Source organism: Medicago truncatula, chromosome 3, assembly GCF_003473485.1.
Source record: "Medicago truncatula cultivar Jemalong A17 chromosome 3, MtrunA17r5.0-ANR, whole genome shotgun sequence".
NCBI classification, from domain to species: Eukaryota; Viridiplantae; Streptophyta; class Magnoliopsida; order Fabales; family Fabaceae; genus Medicago; species Medicago truncatula.
This window is the reverse complement of record NC_053044.1, coordinates 1,178,774-1,200,326: the sequence shown is the minus strand read 5'-3', so window position 1 is coordinate 1,200,326 and position 21,553 is coordinate 1,178,774. Positions and strand designations below refer to the sequence as shown.

Here is a 21,553-nt window from a genome sequence, read left to right as displayed (position 1 = left end):
AAAGTATAATCTATATTGTATATAAAAAAACAAAAACAAAAAAACAACCCCTTTCAGTTTTTTGGGCTGACTTTTTCTCTTTTAAAAAATGTTCTTCATTTTCAATAAAAATAACACATGTAATAAATAGATAAGAATAAATTTAAACATTAAAATAAAATTGTAACAAACACAAATGTCACTTTTTTTCTTTATCATTAAAAAAGTGTAACAAACTAGATGAGTGTATTTATACTTACTTTTTTATTATCCCAATTATACCCTTGAACAACAACTTTTTATATAATAAAGATTGTTGTTGGTCTCTTAAAAAAAAGAATTTAGATTATATTTTTTTGTTATATTGTTGGTTTCATTAAAATAGATAATCATGGTTAGTTTGATTTGTTATACTTTGAAAGGAAAAAAAAAAACATTTATATTTTTACTTTTAATCAAAATTAATATTTCATAAAAAATACCGTTCATAATTTTCAAAAGTTAGCGCAATAGTTAGAATAATGAAATGTTCAGCTCAAATATTATATCCCTTTATATATCTTGTTATAGATCTGTCCTCGTGAGCTTAGCTCAGTTGGTAAGGACAATGCATAATATATGCAAGGTCTAGGGTTCGAACCCTGGACACCACAAAAAAAAAAAAAAAAAACTAGAGTTCAGGCGAGCATGGTTGAATGTCTGTCTATTCACTTTTTTTTTTGTGTTAATGCGTATAAATCACGAACAATAGTTTTTATGAAATTTTGATTAACATTATTTTGATTTTGATTAAAATTATAAGTATAGATATTTTGCACTTTGATATTGTGACAAACTATAATTATCTTTTTTAATGACATCAAGAATATAAACAAATATGATATTAATTTTTATCTTTTTGAATAACACCAACAATATAATATTTTTATAGAAAAATTTGTGAAAAAACCACTCCAATTTATTATTATTTATTAGTATGGTACATTACATCGATCTATTATTAGTTGATTTATAATTTTTTTAATACTATTTTTTTTTTGACAAATACTATTTATTAGTATCCCCTAAAAAAACTATTTAATATTATTTTTTAATCCCATTTTTTTTATGACTGCGAGGGATTTGACTCTAAGACTCGGTAAGATTTGCAAAACAACTAGTAAATGGGAGTTGGTGTCACTTAGCAGAGGCTTCTATGACTTTCAGTTTATAACATATGAAGATTTGTGCATGGTATGGACAGCAGGCACTGCCAATCTCAAGTCAGGGGTCCTTCATCTTTTTTAGTGGCAGGGCTGGCCCTGAGGGGGTGCGAACAGCTCAAACGAGCTGGGCCTCCCCCAAGGATGGGCTTCAATTTTTTTTTTATAATATGATGTATTGAAAATATTGATATATACACATAACATTGTAACATTAACGGTTTGGAAGGTGTGGCCTAATGGTTAAGTATGGTAGTATTGTGCTTTGGATCTATGGTTCAACTCCTAGAGAGGTCAAATCTTTATATATTTTTTTAATTGTATTTTTTTCAATATGATAGGGTCTTTTTTGGCCTAGTTTTAATTGATTTGAGGTCTTCAATATTCTCTATTCTCTAAAAATATAAAATAAAATATTATAGTTTTTTTTCACTCTTTTAAAAAAAATTATTTTTTTATGGGCCTCGTTTTAATAAGAGAGTCAGGCCTCCAGTTTGACAGAAACGGCCCTGCTTAGTGGACGAAGGTTTTCAATATTATAGTCATAAATAGACACATGCTTAAATTTGGATTAAACGTACTCATTGGTTGCCATAAGAATATTGTCGAGAAAACACTCTTTTTGAAATAACAAGAGTCGTGGCCACCCCCTCTTACCTTGGTTGCCTCAACACATAGCATAGTTTTTTATTGGAATATTCGAGGTATTAGCAACTTTGATACTAGATTTGCACTTATGAATTTTTGTTGTTGTTCAGCCTAGGATCTTGTTCCTATTCTTCTTCGAAACCAGTGTCATAGTTGTCTTCAGCCATGGCTCTAGATCCTCCCACACGAAGGCAACAACTATGCAGACAAGCTCACCGATCTTGGTTAAGCTATTTAAGGCTCTATCTGGTAGACGAATTTGCCTACTTTTGTTGGAGAGGTTTTTTAGGAACCTTTTTGCTTTGCCTTCTTTTCGCTCTTTAGACCTTTATTCTTTTTGTCTTTTGAGGGTTTTGGTTTGTCCTCCCTCTTGTATATCTTGTTTCCTTTTTTTAAATAATATACATTTTATGAGTTAGGCAACATAGGTTGGGTGTTTCTCCGAGGTGTCAACCTAGTCGGGATTTCTGTGTCTCCCTGATATTGGTCCTATATTTTGATTCATCGAAAATAAAGACGACGTTTTTCATCCCGTAATATTAATTTTTAACATATTATATGTTCTATTTTGCATCAAACCTATTATGATATCATGTCTTTATAAACCACATTAAATTGGATCGGTCCAGATTTTTTAAACGAGTCATCCAAAACTGATCTGAACCTCATGTAATTTTATTTTTGGATTAGATAAGTTTTTGCCTCAAAATCGAACTAAATTGCACTACGAACACCCCTACAATTTCATACCTCCACCAAAGATTGATACATGTTGGAACTTGATCAAAGGATAAAAAAACACACATACAAACACACACACTTTTTTTTTGACACACGCATACTTAAATGTGTTTGAATGAGGGAATATTTTGAGCTAATGTAATTTTTTGAGAAAATTCAAATCCTTCCAAGTAAAATCCACTATTTGGATGATTAATTTGAAGAATTTTCAAAATGATAGATATTTATGAAGTATTTGTCGAAGTTAAATTTAGAGAATTTCAAATGACATCTAAAAGCTATGAATTTCAAAAAAAAAATCTTGTAATTATTTTCAAATTTGGTAAGTTTATCCCTTTTGCTCTTGTTCAATAACTTCTTCATTTGCATTAGGCTCTTGTTAATCCTCGTTGAATGCAAATGTAAATCTTGATGATGATTCACCAACATCTTCTTGCAAATTCCAACGGCCCTCCTCACAGATCAAACATCTCTATCGTCAATGATTTTCTTTGTTAGCAGCAGCTCAATGTGATTCAACACAAAGCCATAAATCTCAAATTATGAGCTATAATATGTTTTAGTACATATGTTTCAAATGAAGAAAGACGACAGTGGTGTGGTTAAGTAACTAATTTAATCAAATATTTATGGAGATGTTGTAACACCTCGTTTTCCCAACATAAAAATTCTTAAAAACATTTATCAGAGTAAGCATCATAAACAACGGGATATCACATAAAACATAATCCAAAACAGTTAAATAATAATTTAACCAATATCTTAAACATTGCAGCGGAAAATCATAATCATAATTCATAAAACGTTTTGGCACGCAGGCCCCATCAAAACTTCATAATCAGAATCCATAACATTATAAAAATAACATATTAGTCACGTAAGAGAATGAAGCATGCATAAACATAAACCCCATCCCGTTACGTATCAGAGCGACCTAGACGACACAGTGAGGCAAGGCCACTCACAGAAGCAACTGCACACTAAGCACGATCACCTGCAAGTTACCCATATGAAGGGCAACATTTTCAAGCAGAAGGGGTGAGATTTCATAACAAAATAATGCTAATCAAAGTAATTCGAATCATAATTAACATTAACATCATAATCATTCTTGGATAACTTTGCATATTCAAATAACAAGTATCACGTATTCATATATTCAACAATATCACGTATTCACTTATTCAACCGTCATCAACAACATAGCATTATGGACATGACAATGTGACAATGCTCTTAAACTCCTTATATGCATGTGGTACCAATCGTCATCATAAGTATTAATATACTTTAATCGTGCGGAGGACAAAGCTCCTAATAATCGTGCGGAGGACAAAGCTCCTAATAAACGTGGTGAGGACTAAGCTCAATGAGATGCTATGCATGGACTCTTATGAACAAAACATCGTAATCAACATATCAACATGCATCCAACAATTTGGAGCTAAACGTCATCATTTCATCATATATAAATACATACAATGCACTTAGTTAAATAACAGCAGCAGCATAATCAAGTCACATAACAGGATGATATCATTATATCAATAGCACATCAATTATTTCATAATTAAACTTCCATATCTTACATAAATATACAATACCTTAATCATACTCAATCAATATCAACATATCTTAAACAGCTTACAGACTGCATTTAACGTCATCATTAGGTCTTATTATCATAAGGGGGTTCGCTCTTGATCAAAACGTGCGACACAAATCGCACAAACACTCACAACACTCAAGGCTGGAGGTGCTCGCGAGGCGAGGGTTCTTGCTCGCCATGGCGAGTACTAAACAATTCCCAAACTAAAGTTGTTCTGGGTCTAATCTTGCCCTACATTCATTCCTAATCATTACTAGGTATGTTCAGGCACACTAAGGCATTCAAGGTCCAACTAAAAAGGTCGAAACACAAAATCTAACATGCACTCTGCCTTATCTCGCTATGGCGAGTAAGGTCGCTCGCTATGGCGAGCTGCATTGCACAACTCGCGAGGCGAGGAAACAGGGTTCGCGAGGCGAGCGATGAATGTTCATCACTCGTGAGGCGAGATTCATAGCTCGCCGTGGCGAGCGATGAATGTCGCTACGGCCAGACTTCCTAAATTCACAAAAACTCGACGTTTCACATGGTTCTAAGCTTGTTTTTGATTCCAAAGTTCGTCCTAAACATTATCTAAGGTCTAGGGACACTTTCTACATCAATTAAACCAATTCTCACCGTTTGATCATCAATTCTAAGGTTTTGACCTAGTTTTCGTTTTCTCCAATTCACTCCTAATTCTTGTTAACTAATCATCAGAATCACATTCAATTAACAATACTGAGTTATTAGTCTCACCCTTACCTGGTTATGAAGAAATCGCAGCCCTCTCTATGCTCTTCTCCCTTCTAAGCTTTTCTCCCTTTTTCAAAAGTTTTCACGTACAATGAGTTTCTAAAATATTAGGTCTTCTCCTATTTATACCTCTTTCTAATAACTTATCTTATCTCACTTTCTCCCCCAAAACTATCTAAAATATCAAAACAGCCCTCAACTAAATATTTTATATTATTTTCAAATCTTTATTCTATTTAACAATAAAATAAATCTCATATCATAATCAAATCCTCCAAAACTCATAACTTATCACGTCATCAATCAAATCACTAAATTCATCGTGAATCACCAAAACATAACAAAATCATGCATATACTATATAATTATAATATAATTGCCTAAACTCAATTAAATAACGATTAAACGAAAGTGGGCGTTACAGATGTTATTTTAGACAGTTTCATTAAGCATATGTTTGGTTAAGCTTTTGCACAATCCAAACCATGTCTCAATGTAAGTAAGTTTTACTATGATTTTATAAAAGTTACAAATGTAGCTTTCAATTTGAAATTTGTTTGAGGATCATACTGCATTAATGGGTACTAGACTTTCGAGCGACTCTAATAGAAACCAATAAGTAACCTTTAACATGTGTGATGTACGGGTCTGATGTAATATTTATTATTCAATTAAATTATTATCTATAAATCAACATATATCAATTAATGTTTTTATCTTAGACGGTGTAATCCATGTAAACCAGATTTCACTGAATAAGTTTAATATGAAGTATCATACCTCAAATATATTTTTACTTTCCTCCAACTTTTTTATATAATAACGGATGAAAGTGGATGCATATAAGTAGTTGAGTAGCATTCCTTTTATACATAAATTGTGTACTTATACTGGAGTACCCTATAATCTGCTTAAGACAATTGTATTTATTTTTGCCTTGGCAACGTTATATTTTATATAGCACATTATGCCTTCCAATCAAGTATACATTGTTGGAACTTACCAAACTTTGCTTCGTTCGAAGGCAATTGTTTAATAAGTGATTCAGCTATAGAGATCGTACACATAAGCACACATGCATTTGGTAATAATAAAATTACGTAGAAAGATATATAACTATATTTTAAACTTAAAACAAAGGAACCAAGAAATTTGAATCATCATAAGATAAGACATGTGTTTCTATTATGTAATATCTTCAAATTTGAATCATACAACAATAAATTACATATGCATTTGCTTTCATTAAGAGATCTAAACTATGAGGTGAAAGCATACAAACTTAGTAAATCACTAATATGCCACATACAAATTTAGCCTTAAATCATTATCATACTTTAATATACACAATTTAATACCCTTCCCATATTTATTGATTTATTCCCTCTCATGAAAACAATCAAATTTTTAAGTTGAATTTAGAGAAATGAATAGAAATAGAAAATGAATAGAATAACTAAGTTTCATTCCAATGAGATAGGGCTAAAATCTCGTAGAGTAACTAAATTTCAATGGTTTCATGAAACAAAACTATAGACATTAAAGTTAAAAACCGAACTTTATAGAAAAACAAAAAATCAAAGTCACTTAATAAAATTAATTCCATTGAACACATCTCTCCATGTGCCAATAAAAAAGAAGGAAGTATCGTGAGACTTGAGGAGCATCATATCTTTATTCCAAGATAAGGAACTTCACGTATCCATCAAAAAACAAAACTATATAGTTTGCAAATGTACTGTTGCTACTAACTACAAACTAAGATGAATAAAATTATGGTTAGCAATCCAACTCACAAATTACACAGACATAAACAAATTGCAATCCCCAAGTTATACGACTGTAGTTTCTAAATCAAATATTTTCACTTCAACCTTTAAACTTAAATGATCTCTTAAAAAAGATACATGCATGCATAAGACAATAATCGATAACCACATGATAGCAGTATGGAGAGCACATAACTAATTAGATATAGGTTCTAAAAGTCACTTAAAATAAATAAAACAAAAGGATAGCTGTTTCAAATCATTGTTGGATAGTGGATACCAACTTTCCTTCAAATCATTAGTTGGTAATATGGACACAAAACCAAATTAGCACCGAGTCAATCTAATCTAGTGGCTATTATTATCACTAAATATAGTGTTGAAGACGATAACAATAAAAATTCAAATCATAAACAAATATGGCTAAAATCATAAAGAACAATCCATTTTTTTTAATGAATTGATTCAAGGTTGTGTTTGTAACAAAAATATGTCTCAAAAAGAAGTCGTAGAAAAGAAAATTAAGAGAGAACATAAGAGATTCATAAAAGGGAATGGCAGAAGCAATTGTCCGTGGTGCGTTATGCATAAACGATTTCAGTTGCAGATGTATTTTGTTTCCTTCTCAAGAACAATTTGAGATCGAATTTAAAGAAAAATTTGAGAGGATTGAATATTGAAGATGGTCTCTGCAAAAAAGAGGAAACACCAAATTGGAAAACTCCATTACAGTGCAACAGAGAAAACTTGAAAATCTTCTCAAAATAAAGGGCATGAGAGAGATAAAGAAATGGAGCATAAGAAGATTCTTTCAAAGAAGAAGAAGAAGAATGCATGAGTTCATTGAAAGGGATGTTACCCAGATATTAGAATTGAGTATTTAGAGAAGATGGAAGATAAGACATCAGCATCAGTTGATTTTTTTCGTGCAAAATTGAAAAGATTTGTGGGAAAGTGAGTAAGTTACTTCTTAACCTTGAAAATGAACAAATGTGAATTGGGTGGGGCTACTGAACTGCCTTGTGCTCAGTAATGTTATTAGTGGAGCCATGAAGTAAATGCAATGGTTGAGATTCAAATTCAAAATTGGTACATAGAAGCACATGCCGATGTATGCTTGGAAGGGAAATTTAAAAATTGAACTCAGCTTGTTGAGTAGGAAAAACACTAATGAAAATTAAATGCTTGGGGGATGGAGGGAAAATATTAGATTAAAATTAGAGTGAACAATTGCTTGACCAAACAAGCTTTAGTAAGAAAGATACCTTATTAATGTAAAATAGTTTTATACACATCTAATGAGAGACCATCATTTTTCTATGTCATGCAATCAATTTCGAATTAACCATAAAAAAAGGTGATATGACAAAATAATGAATTTTCATTGGATTTCACTCAAAATATATATCATTGAAATCCATAAACTATTCTTAATATCTTATTGTAATAATTTGAAAACAAAAATTAACTGCAAATGGTAAACTTTAATAACTATTTTACAATCTAATAAGATCTTGTCATGGAACCATTTTGTTATATGACTTCTTAAAACATCTCAATAACCACATGTTCGATATTTTGCCAGCACCACATTTAAGTATATATATTCATTTTTAAACAGTTTTTTCATGTATTATAAATATTTTGTAAAGCCATACAATAATATCTTGTTAATTCATCTAAGGCATGTGTGAATTGACTTATTTAATCCAATCTACTAACATAAGTCTAATGACAATCTTTTTTAAGTTTTTTTTTTCACCTTATTTTCATAAGTTCTTCAATATAACTTATTATAACATATACAAAAGCAATTTAAATTATATTTTATCTTTTTTCATAAAAATAACTTATATATGCTCATGCATAAACATTTATCAAGATAAGTGCTTCAATGCTTCTAACAAAACCTAAAATCAATCCTAAACCTAGTAAAATCGAAAGAAAAAAAAAAAAAAACTCTTTAACGGGAGATGCATCGATGCTTCTATAAACGGATCTTGAGATCTACCATAACTATGACGAGTTTTATAAATCAAGATAAAATTATCGTAGCGGACAATGCATTGGTACTTCTATAAACGGATCTTGAAGTCTCTACTATAACCGTGACGAGTTTTTGAAAATCAGAATCTATACCTATACATAAAGGGAATATTGTTTTTTGGTGTAGCCTAATTTACTTCCCAATAATACCCTTGATAGTTTTTGTTTTATTCAAAACTACCCTTTAATTGCAGTTAACAAATTGAAATTAATATAAAATCTAAACTGCATAGTATAACCACCGATAACCCCCTCAAACACACTTCACTTCATAACATGGTTTCTATAAAACAAAAGCGTTGCATACCAATCATATCCCACCTCTAGAACCTCTTCATTTGCCATCATTTTCTCTAATTTTTTCTGTTCGAAGTATTCTATTTTTTTAATATAAATGTTTCTTTCTTTATAACTATTTGGTTGTCATTGATTGGATGCAGGGACTACAACCAAATGAACTGATTTTATGAGAAGATTGCAAGGATGACTCAAACTAACTTTCACATGAATTTCTCTTTTGATATTAAAAAAGAAACATTCACACTAGAGAGAGATGGGTTCCATAGGTAGCATGGATTCACGAGGGCAAAAACAGGAATTAACAGGAAATGTACAACCATCTCCGTTGCTGCAGAATCCGCACAGCAGTTGTCTTTGAAACGTCGACCTTTCACCTTTAACCATAGGCGAAAAGAAACCGTCCATTAAATCGTGAAGAGTGTTAAGAATCATGGAATCATAGGGAGAAAAGTCATAGATGTAAGCAAGATAGCAAGCATAAGAGTACTCATGAGGGAGATACTCAAAGTAACTCATTGTAGAAATGAATAGATTGATAAAAGATGATGAATGAGTACAATAGTGTTCCTATATATAGAGATTAGTTTGAGTAACTAACTCTAACTAACTTCTAACCCTAGTTTACTTATCAACTAACTATAGTTGATTACTAACTCAAGTCCAACTACCTTAACTAACTCCATATAACTTCCAACTATCTTAATAAAGAGTGAAGGCATTAACGTGAGTATGGGTTTTTAACTATTTCCTTACTTTTATTCTTATTCGTTTTTTTCACACTCTTCTCTTCCTTTTTTCCTCTTTCAAAACTTCACTCTTATGCCAATTTTGTAGGTTATTTTTTCATTCTAAATTAGTTTCTTTTCACAAATTATTGTGGTTCTATTTATCTTTTTGTAGTTTAATGATCTGTTTTTTTTTCTCTTTCTGTTATATTTTCTTCAATTATATACGATTAACAATTTCAAAATTGATATGAATCTTCATTGTCATTTGAGATTTTCTTTTGAATTTTAAGATTATTTTATTCATATCACAAATAATTAAACCTAACCTTGCATTGATGCAATAATATATAAATTTATCGACAATTTTAACACCTTTGGTTTAGTTTAGAAGAGTATAAATATGAGTCACGTGTTTTAACCTTTTTTATTTGTTTTAGTATTTGGTATTTGGTTTTCGAACTAGAATCTGTATTTAATTTTTCTTTCTTTCGAAAAATTTGTTGAAGTTATGTTACTTACTATCTATTTATATTACTACTTTCATTATAAATAACGAGTGTGGAGGACACCCTCTAGGATATTCATTTATGTCAATTTCAATTTGGAATTTCCACCCTCAATTTCGTTTTAGTATTGGGATAACCTTAAATTTATGTCATTTCTTTTTCAATTTTTTTGAATCCAATTTAAATAACCATGGTTTGTGTTGTTGATCATAAAGACTTGGAGCAGGTGTTACAAGCAAACCTCATGGTATACTAAAAAATATTGATCATTGCACTTCAATTGAGTTTACGCTTGATTTTTTAATATCTATATGGTGTCATACTTGGTTGGTATAAGTGATTCCAATTCAGTCATTGATTTCAAAAATAGTGCTAAGTCTATGATATAATATCACGCATTACTCAGTTCAAAAAGTGGCATACGATTGAAATGGAATAAAAGGCTACGCACAAAATATGGTTGCTAACATATGACTTCAAATTTTACCTTCCTTCTTAGGTATGCTTTAGTTGCATATTCAATATTGGCGGGATAATCTATTGCAACAGTGTTACTACATTTTTTTTTGTTTTTGACAAGAACAGTGTTACTACATGGGTAGGGGTGCACAGAATAAACAAAAAAAAAATTAGAACATGATGGGGTGATTGAAATTGTGGATCTCTTGATGGAAACACTTCAGAACTTCCAGAACCAAGTTTACTTCTTCGACACTAAAACTTCAGTTTGCTTGCATTTATTTTCTTCTGATTGGTTGTTTGTAATATTTTATTTTCTACTTTTTAATATTCTATTCTATTTTCTATTGTCTGTCACAAATAATGTGGAGAAATGAAAATGGCATTTTTTGAAGCTAATCTGTGAATGAAAGATGGGGACATCATGACGGTGGTTCAATATCGACCACTCTGTCGTAGCTGTATGAAGGTAAATAATCCACTGCAAGAGTGGTATGCTATTTAGTACAAAGAGTTGTCAAATAGTGGCTATAGCTAAAGCATTGTAACATAGTATAATTTAAGCAAACCTCTATTTTGGAATTAAAAACCGACAAAAGATATTCTTTTTCTTCTCTACAGTTTTTGCATTGATGTATTCTCTTTTTATGATGTTGTAGGTGTTGCGTTGTGCACAGGATAAGTGGAAGGCCAATTGTTGGCATGTCTTGGAGGCCACTTCCTGAATATGAGTGGGTGAGAGAGAAAACTTAGAGGGAGAGGAAATACATGGAGAGGCATGGACGAATAACACAACTTAAGGGATAGATTAGAAAAAGGAAACAAATATCCTCGACCACCAACTGAAAACGCAACGGGCTGGCGGATCAGGACTTCCTAAACCACTATTGTTGAATTGTTCCTTTCTTTTATTTATTGTGTTATTTTTTAGGAGATTTATTGTGTTATTTGTTGTCAAAATTTTTATTTATGTATTATTTTTTTCAATCTTTAGACCGATCGATAGGGAAGTGATGGAGAAACAAGGGACAATACAAAGTGTTGTGATGTTTTTCTGTAACTATCTTTTGAATGGCTCCCAATTTTAAGAATACAAAGTGTTGTGATGTTATTCGATAACTATCTTTTAATGGCTCCCAATTTCTCAAAAGTTTTGAGGATGAGACTCAAACATACATTTTACTTCTTTTGGTTTATCAATCTTTTATGCCTATAAATTATGTAATCTATTCAAAGTCAAAAATGAGTAAATAGTCAATTACCCCCTTGAAATTGTAACTTTCGTCAAAAACCCCCCTGAATTTTGCAAAATGTCAAAACCCCCCCTGAAATTGTCAAGCGTCTGTCAATTACCCCCCTCCGTTAATTTCCTCCATCCAACATGCTAATGTGGCCGTTAACTGCCACGTGGCACTGACACATGGTCAAAAAAGTCATGCCACGTCATAGGGGGGTAATTGACTATATTTATTTTTTTTTGAAAAAAATCTGATTTTTTTTTTTTAAATGTGATTTTTTTTTTCTTTTTATAATTAACATTTGTGCCACCCACTGAACATGCAAATACCCCCCCTGAAATTAAACATTTATGAGCAAATACCACCCTCAAATTTAAAATTTATGTAGCAAATATCCCCTCAAATTTATAACTTATATGCAAACATCCTTTCCAAATGTAAAACTTATATGCAAATTACACCTTGAATCATAAAACTTTAATGGTTAAGTAAAACTTATTCTTAATCTATAATTTACTATATCTCTAATAACAATAAAAAAGAAAAAAAAAATCACATCTTTAAAATAACATGGAAACAGAGATGCATATGCATCAAAATGTTGTGTTTTGAGAGCAAATAATTGTAGATCCTACAGAAAAAAAAATTAACAAGGATTTGACCAAGACATATATATAATATATGAAGGTAAATTTGGTAGTTATGGCAAAGTGTAATTACAGCGGGAAGTTAAATTTTCTCCAACAACAAAAGTGTAATGGCAATAATTTGTCATCATTTCGAGCAACACCATTAGGCCTTAACAGATAGAGAACTAGTGGTCTGTTCCGTGGGAACCCCTGAAGGAGCATAGCTAGAAATATTCCCAAGCTCTTGGCCAAAAAACAATTCTACGTGAGCCTACACACAACCATCCATTCATGCACCAATAACCTCTCCCCCTTTGTTTTATTTTAAAGATGTGATTTTTTTTTCTTTTTTATTGTTATTAGAGATATAGTAAATTATAGATTAAGAATAAGTTTTACTTAACCATTAAAGTTTTATGATTCAAGGTGTAATTTGCATATAAGTTTTACATTTGAAGAGGATGTTTGCATATAAGTTATAAATTTGAGGGGATATTTGCTACATAAATTTTAAATTTGAGGGTGGTATTTGCACATAAATGTTTAATTTCAGGGGGTATTTGCATGTACAGTGGGTGGCACAAATGTTAATTATGAAAAGAAAAAAAAAAATCAGATTTTTTCCAAAAAAAAAAAAAATATAGTCAATTACCCCCCTATGACGTGGCATGACTTTTTTGACCATGTGTCAGTGCCATGTGGCAGTTAACGGCCACATCAGCATGTTGGATGGAGGAAATTAACGGAGGAGGGTAATTGACAGACGCGTGACAATTTCAGGGGGGTTTTTGACATTTTGCAAAATTCAGGGGGGTTTTTGACGAAAGTTACAATTTCAGGGGGGTAATTGACTATTTACTCGTCAAAAATGAAACCAACTTATACAAAGAAACATAATTAAGTATATGCATACGTTAGCGCAGTAGAAAAAACGGACAGACGGGCACGTGGACGCTAGTAAAATTATAATGGGAATAAAAAACTCCCAACTTATAGGACACAGTCAGTACACACCGACTCAAACCACACACGATTACATTCTCCTTTTTATCCCAAAAACCGAATAACAAAAAAAAAACGCAAACCATTTCATGGGTTCGCTCGACGCACCAATCAGCGCGGAAAACGGCACCGCTCCGGCCGCCGGTCACGGCAAATCGCCGTTAACCGATGGTGGCATGCGCCCTCCGCCGTCAGATTCGGTACCGGAGTACGAATTGGTGAAGCGGCGGAGATCTTCTGTGCTTCCGTTGGAGGTTGGGACGCGCGTGATGTGCCGTTGGAGAGATGGAAAGTATCATCCTGTCAAAGTCATCGAACGAAGGAGAGTCCATGGCTGTGGACCTAATGATTATGAGTATTACGTCCATTATACTGAGTGTATGAACCTAATTTTCATTTTTTGTTCATTTTTCTACTTCTATTTAATGAAATTTAGGGTTTTCAATTGTGAACCGTGTTTGATTTTGGGTTTTGTGGTTTGAGAATTTGTTGAATTGTTTATTAATTTAGTTGTAGTGTTTATTTGAATGTCAATGAATGGAATTTGAATTTTTAGGGTTTTGAGTTTTTTGGGTTTGAGAATTTGCTGGATTGTGTACATTTTTTTTTTTACGTGGTAACCATGCTATTGGTGCGAAGTATCCATCAACTTTATCAATGACTAATATCGTTTGGGGAACCTGATTGAACAAATTCAGTTGGGTCTCCCCTCTCAGCCATGTTTTTTCCATCCACAAGGCTCAAACCAGAGACCTACTTAAAGGGTCCAAGTCCAATTCCACTCTGATACAACATAATATTTGGTTCTGTTATTAGAACTTGTGAACATAGCAATAACATTATATGGGTTATGTTTGAGACTTTGTTTTTGTTTTTGAATATTCCAAACTCCTTCCAATATATTTGGCTACTTGCTATGTTTATTTGCTGTATGCAGGGATGCTAAGATGCTAATTGTTATGGTCATTTTTTTTATTTTTTTGTTTTTGTTTTTGGCAGTCAATAGGAGGCTTGATGAGTGGGTGAAACTTGACCAGCTTGATCTTGAATCTGTGGAGGCAGTTGTTGATGAGAAAGTGGAGGAGAAGGTAATGATTATACTTCAAATTGTTTGCTTTCATTTATTTTGGACTGTCTATTTTTTTTATTTGAGAGATGCATATAAATGTTTCTTTAGAAAGAAAACCTTGTTCACTCCATGACACTAAGTAAGTATATCTTTAGTGAGAAAGAATAATAGAATGCCGAAATCAACATGATGTACCTTAACCTTATCCCTTTGGCTAGTCCAGTTACTCTTTATTATCTCATGAATTCACGATATTCATAAAACATAAAAAGAGTAGGTGTCTTGGTTAATTGGTTTGTGCAACCGAGGATTAAAATTAAGGGATTGTTCTCTGATGCATTCCCATTTCCAAAAGCAGCAGGTCTAGAAGGAGCTGTCATGAAGAGTTGTGCTAGTGACATTTTCAACTAAAACAAGAAATCAGCCAAAAGTGCACTTTAGATATACCAGAGGGAAGTAGAGGTTTAGGCTTTCCTCTGTTAGACTTTGTCTGCCTTGACATTATTTGTTCTTTTTCCACAGCAGTACAGCCACGATAATTAAATCTTTTTTTCCTGCTGGACGATGTTAGCTCTGTGTGTCATATGACATTAAAACTGTTGCTAAGTTTCAGAATATTTGTTTTATGGTGCTAAAATTAAATATTGATGTGCAGTCATTAGTCACTTGCACTGTCCGTTCTTCATTTTAATACGACGAGCAGTGCTTGCTTTTTCGTTTATGTTTACCGCTTATTTCAAAACATGCATTCTCTTTGTGAATAAACTCATTTAAAAAGCTGTACTTGTAATTTTCCAGGGGGCATCAGGTTTGAAGATGACACGTCACCAAAAGAGGAAGATCGATGAGACACATGTAGAGGTATTGAATGGTTACTTTTCAATTATAACTGAACCTAGGCTGGTAGTCAGAAATAAACACAGAATAGAACATACTAAATTTCAGACCTTTAAGTCTTGTTTTCTACATGTGCTCAAGTGTGTGTAGTTGCTATTTGAACCTGAGGTAATTTGTAGTTTTGCTTGAAAATAAATAAATGTTTTTAACTTTTGGTAATCAAGTATTTGTTCACAGTGCTCTAATTGAATAACTTGTCAGTTGCCAGTACACTTGTTTTCATACTTGAAGTTTTTATTATGAAATTGAAGTCACAAGAAATAAGTAATTGTGATACTATTTAGTTGGGGATTGATGCTTGTGAATGCTTTCTTGAATGTGAAACCAGTGTACTCTACGGGCTGATATTCCTTTCTCAAACTGTACTGTATTCCTTATATTTTCTAGTTTACATTTTCACTGTTACTTTTATAGGGCCATGAAGAGCTTGATGCTGCTAGTTTACGAGAACATGAGGAGTTTACAAAAGTGAAAAATATAGCTACTATTGAACTTGGAAGATATGAGATCGAGACATGGTACTTCTCCCCATTTCCATCAGAATACAATGACTGTTTGAAGCTGTTCTTTTGTGAGTTTTGCCTCAATTTCATGAAGCGCAAAGAGCAGCTTCAGAGGCATATGGTGAGTGGTGCATGAAATAATCCCCTTTCCCCCTTCACTTCCCTTTATTTTGAAAAGTGGCTATTTTCTGCTGTGCAACACCCATATCTTTTGTTTTTCGTCAGTCATTTTGCAGTTTTTCTAATTGGTGCTTTGTTTTATGATAATTGTTAATTGAAAATTGTTTATATGATAACTGTTAATTATAATAATTATATTTCTACTTATAACTAGATTGGTTGGTTCTATTATTTTACTTTAGGTTATGTTTGCTTCGAAGGATGGAGTGGAATGCCATAAATTATAATTTTTTGAATTTCTCCCACATAACCTGGTATTTTGTTTCAAAGAAATGGGAAAGATCTTGTTTCATCTTAAAATATCCAAAACATTAAGGCTTTGTTTGCGAGTTTGTAGGGGAAGGGAGGGGAGGGGTTTGGAAAAAAAAGGAATGAGCAAGTGGACGAAATAGATGACATTGAGAGGGGAAGGTTTTGGGGGTTCATTTTACTTCATAATACAAAACTCTCCTCATTTTGGGGAACTCAAAAATTGTATTGGAGGAGGGTTTTGGAGGGTTTACATGAATTCTTTAAATTTAATCTATGTAGTTGTAATATTCTTAAAATTAAAAATATATTAACCATGAACATTAATTTATCATTCTCTAAAAAATTACTCTTTCAAAAAATGTGAAAGATTTTATAATTTTCCACTATATTTCCAACCCTCTAAAGCCTTCCCTTCCCCTCCAAACTCCCAAACAAAGCCTAAGTGGTAGTTTTGTTAATCTAGTTTCATTTTGTTCCATTCCATTCCGCCCATCATTCGATATCCAAACACATGCCCATGCTTTAGTTTTTTCAATGACTTACACGCATATACATATTTTGTCAGCAACCCTTGGTATTGCATATAATGATTGTGGGTTTTTCTTAATCTTATTATTTTATGATACAACATTTTAGCATATTTTTATCCATGTAGCTAATCGACCTAGTCAGATAAAGCTTGGTTAATGTTCATGTATTATTATTATGTAAACACTAAGGCAGTAAACTTGTATATGGAAAAAAGTTGTTTTTTTCTTTATGTTTTACCATTATCAATTTTACTGCAGTTATCCTCCTTGTGGTCCCTATATGATTGAGTTATTATTTATCTTATAATATGCTCCTGTCATGCTCATATTTTGTTGCAGTTCTATCTGTTGTAGCATTATGTGATTGCAAATAAGCTAACTCCCTGCTGCTGTTTTCTATACTTATATTTATGACTAATAATTTAATCTTTAAAATTTATTAATGCTGTTATTTATTTGAAAATGAATTTTTTGGGTTAATCAAATTCATTATTTTCTGGAACACTTGGAGTTAATATAAGGGTACTGGACTAGTGAGTCATATGAAATGACCTATTGAATGACGTTATTGGTGTTTCTTCCAAGTTCCATCCTCCAAAAGACTAAAAAATATCTTTAGAAAAATGTCCTAGTTTTATGTACTGAATACTGATACACCATTTTCTGCGCCTTCCTGTTCATGCAGAAAAAATGTGATCTTAAGCATCCCCCTGGTGATGAGATATACAGAAGTGGTACATTGTCAATGTTTGAGGTACATTTTTAACTCTAATGCTTTTTTCATTGATACAAGTTCTTGCTTTATTCTTTTCTTGTTCTTTGTTGTCAGATGTCACCGTCTTCCATTATGTTTAATTTTGGAGATTGAAATAATTGTCAATTTCTTGTCTGGCTTTTCCAAAAATTATCGTGTATCATGAATGCCCCGTGTATGTAAATTAAACTATCTTTCTTGCTATCTTGTTTATTGATGAAGTAATGGAGATTTATGAATCTGTAAAAGTGTAAACTATATGAGACATTTTTCCTTCTCCAAATGCTCTTCGTCTCTATCTTCATATTTACTTTGGTATTTAATATATATTATATACATGTGTGTGCGCGCGCGCGCGTGTGCCCACACACACATGCATATAAATATTCTTTCTACTGGGGGGATGTATGTGGTTTATTAGGTGCTATTCTTTCTACTGTGATGTATGTGGTTTTTTAGGTGCAATAGGATTTCAAAATTACTAAAATATTTATTGAGAAAATTGATACTTGTCTGCCAAATTTAAATGGTTGAGTCTTCTAGTATCCGAAGTATTGAAAGATTTTTTTAGTGAAATGAGTTTCGGGAGGTAATGATAACCGAGTTTTGAGAACACTCGGTTGTCTGGCAGGAAATTGCTGAGTGCAAGAGAGTCAGTGTGTAGTTTGAATTTTGCTATTGTTTTTAATTATTTATTACTATATGTCTGAAATCAGGTTGATGGCAAGAAGAACAAGGTTTATGGGCAGAATCTTTGTTATTTGGCCAAGTTGTTTCTTGATCACAAGACCCTCTACTATGATGTTGACCTGTTTCTGTTCTATGTTTTGTGTGAATGTGATGAAAGAGGATGCCACATGGTTGGATATTTTTCGAAGGTAATACAACATTTTTATTATTTTTGTTCGCTGTTAGATATTTGTAATTTATTTATTTATTTTTACACCTAAAAGCCCATTTAACTGTTCTATTTGTACTAGTGTACAGTCTCTGAAGTAGCAGGGCCAGTTATCATGCTGTATTACTATAATTTTATTTATTTAGGAGTGTCTTTACTTTAGGAGCTAATTTGTTTTGACAGACTTCCTAAAAAAAGTTGTTGTTTTGACAGACATTAATGATGGTTGTAATTTGAAAAATGAACTTCATTTGAATATAATTTATCTTCAATTTCCATAATTCTATTGGTTACAGTAAGAATTTATTCATTATTTGTTTGACATTATGGACAACCTTATTGATATTGATTGCTTTTTTATCGTAAAGGAAAAACATTCCGAGGAATCCTACAATTTGGCATGTATCCTCACCCTCCCACCTTACCAAAGGAAAGGCTATGGAAAATTTCTAATTGCTTTCTGTAAGTTCTCCTGAATAATAGGCCTCTTCATATTTGTTTGTTTTATATGTAACCGTTTAAGTAAAGTTCATTATGGTGTGAAACATTGGACAGCATATGAACTTTCGAAGAAGGAGGGAAAAGTTGGTACACCTGAAAGGCCCCTTTCAGACCTTGGACTGCTAAGCTACAGAGGATATTGGACCAGGGTTCTTTTAGACATTCTGAAAAAGCATAAGGGAAACATTTCTATCAAGGTAAGCCTCTTCCATTTTCTTCTTCAAAAGTCAATGGCAAATTCATGTTTATATATTTACAAGTAAAGTTCATTTGAGATTTCGGTCTCTGTTGAACTTACGTTTATGTTGATTAGGTTTGATTTTAATTATTTTTAATATTTTACTTGCTGGGATATATGAGATGTTTGGATAAACAACTTAAGTAAGCGCTTACAATATGAAAGTTTATGTATTAGGCATTAGCTCTTTCTACTTGTCAATGCTATGGTAATTAAAGAAGGTTTTGTTTTGCAGGAGCTGAGTGATATGACTGCCATTAAAGCTGAAGATATATTGACAACTCTACAGAGCCTAGAACTGATTCAATACAGGAAAGGACAGCATGTCATTTGTGCGGATCCAAAAGTTTTGGATCGCCATCTTAAAGCGGCTGGCAGAGGGGGTCTTGACGTTGATGTTAGCAAATTGATTTGGACACCTTATAAAGAACAAAGTTGATCCATCAAAGAACTGCTATGATGTAACTTCTGCTTGTGTATAGAGTGTAGACTAGGTTTATTAGTTGGAAACATTGCTCCTTTGATGTATGTGTATTACTAACATCTTAGATTAGATGACAATAGGAACGCAAACTCTTGACTGATTTATATGCTTTGTAATGTCTGTATTGATCCTATTATCCAGAGGAACGATTTTTATTTTATGGATATTCCTGGCTATTTCTTTTTTGACAATTGGATAAGATTGGCCTATGTTTCTCATAAAGGTGATATAAGAATGTTTGTAAACAATATCTTGTTGGAAAATTCTATGGTACACTCAATACATTTGAGTGTACCGGTACACCCACTCTTTAAATTAATAGTTAAATAAGTTGTTTTTTGAAGAAAAATATTTTTTTTATCATTTATAATTATAATAACTAAATCTTATTCTTCAAAAATGTCAACAAAATGAAATTATTATTTTTTGAATTTTTATCACTCATCATCGAGAACATTCATTATTTTTTATGATAATATGTAAAAAAAATTACTATAATTCTTATAAACAATGAAATGATGTTTTTTCTTATGAAATGATGTTTTATAAAATATAAATATTGACAAATAGCTATTTATTACATAAAAAATGATCGTTAATTTATAAAATTATGAAGCAGGAGTACCGGTACACCTCACTTTGTGAGTGTACCGTAGAAGTTCCCTATCTTGTTTTGTTATTCTTCTAGATTGATAGATCTTGCAATCTGTTAGATATATCGGCTGCTCCTTGTTATTCTTCTAGTTTAAGAACTGCTTTTGCCTAATTTTGAAAAAACTGGTTCAATTTAACCCAGTTGTAAGAGTGGTGACACCAGTCCAGTCAGCGCCGAGGCTTTCTTTTATAGCTATTTTTCTTGTAAGAATAGACCTAGAAGTATTTCTCAGTACTCACTAGAGATTATTTTATTTTTCATTGTGTATCAAACTTGAGGAGCAAGAAGCTTCAATATGTAAGATTCTAAAATGCTAGTGTGTTAATTCATCTTCTACTGCTGAAAGTGATGAAGAAGTGGTTGGTAGCCTGATAGGTAAATATGAATTTTTTGTGGTTTTCTATCTTAATTACTTGTGTTTAATTATGCTTAAATTGATTTGCATGAAGTGACTTTGACAGTTTGTATTTTACGGTGTATTTCATTTTGCCTCTAACTATTCCAACTTCTCCAAAGCAAGGGATAATTTTGAAAAATAGTTCCTCATCTCATATTAAGTGTGACAATGACATTTGAAATAGTAATTGTTTGTCTAGTATCATTTATAGATAATGATTGTTATTGTTGTTGTGTTTGGTTGTGATGTTCTGTTTGCTTTGATGGTGTTGTATTTTTGGTTTTGATTGTTTGTTTGAAGGGGGAGTAGAACTTGATGAATAGACTTGATTGTGGTTTTGCTTTTAGGGTGCTGTTGTAATGAGAATGAAGGTATATAGTTTTTTTTGATATTAATTGAACTGACGTGGTGTTTCACTGTCCTGAGAATTGTTTTTGTTTTCTTCATCGGTACATGTCATTAAGATGGTGGCATTTAGGGTGGGTGAGAGAAAGAGTTTCTCACTATGGGAAAGTTTTTTCTTACCATAAGATTAAAGAGGTGCACAGATTTTAAAATGGTCTCTCCACACCATATATTTTCCTCCATCATCTTCAACCCTTGA

General features: G+C 32.1%; 1 protein-coding gene across 1 annotated transcript; it reads left to right on the top strand.

Annotated features, from left to right (window-relative positions):
- The first annotated feature begins 13,611 nt into the window (after window positions 1-13,611).
- LOC11415198 (histone acetyltransferase of the MYST family 2) lies at window positions 13,612-20,119 on the top strand. Its single transcript, XM_003598092.4, has 9 exons — window positions 13,612-13,969; window positions 14,591-14,679; window positions 15,459-15,521; window positions 15,972-16,181; window positions 17,708-17,776; window positions 18,493-18,654; window positions 19,043-19,136; window positions 19,230-19,372; window positions 19,649-20,119. The coding sequence occupies exons 1-9, from the start codon at window positions 13,681-13,683 to the stop codon at window positions 19,850-19,852; spliced, it is 1,323 nt and encodes a 440-aa protein (XP_003598140.2). The 5' UTR covers window positions 13,612-13,680; the 3' UTR covers window positions 19,853-20,119.
- The last annotated feature ends 1,434 nt before the right edge of the window (window positions 20,120-21,553 follow it).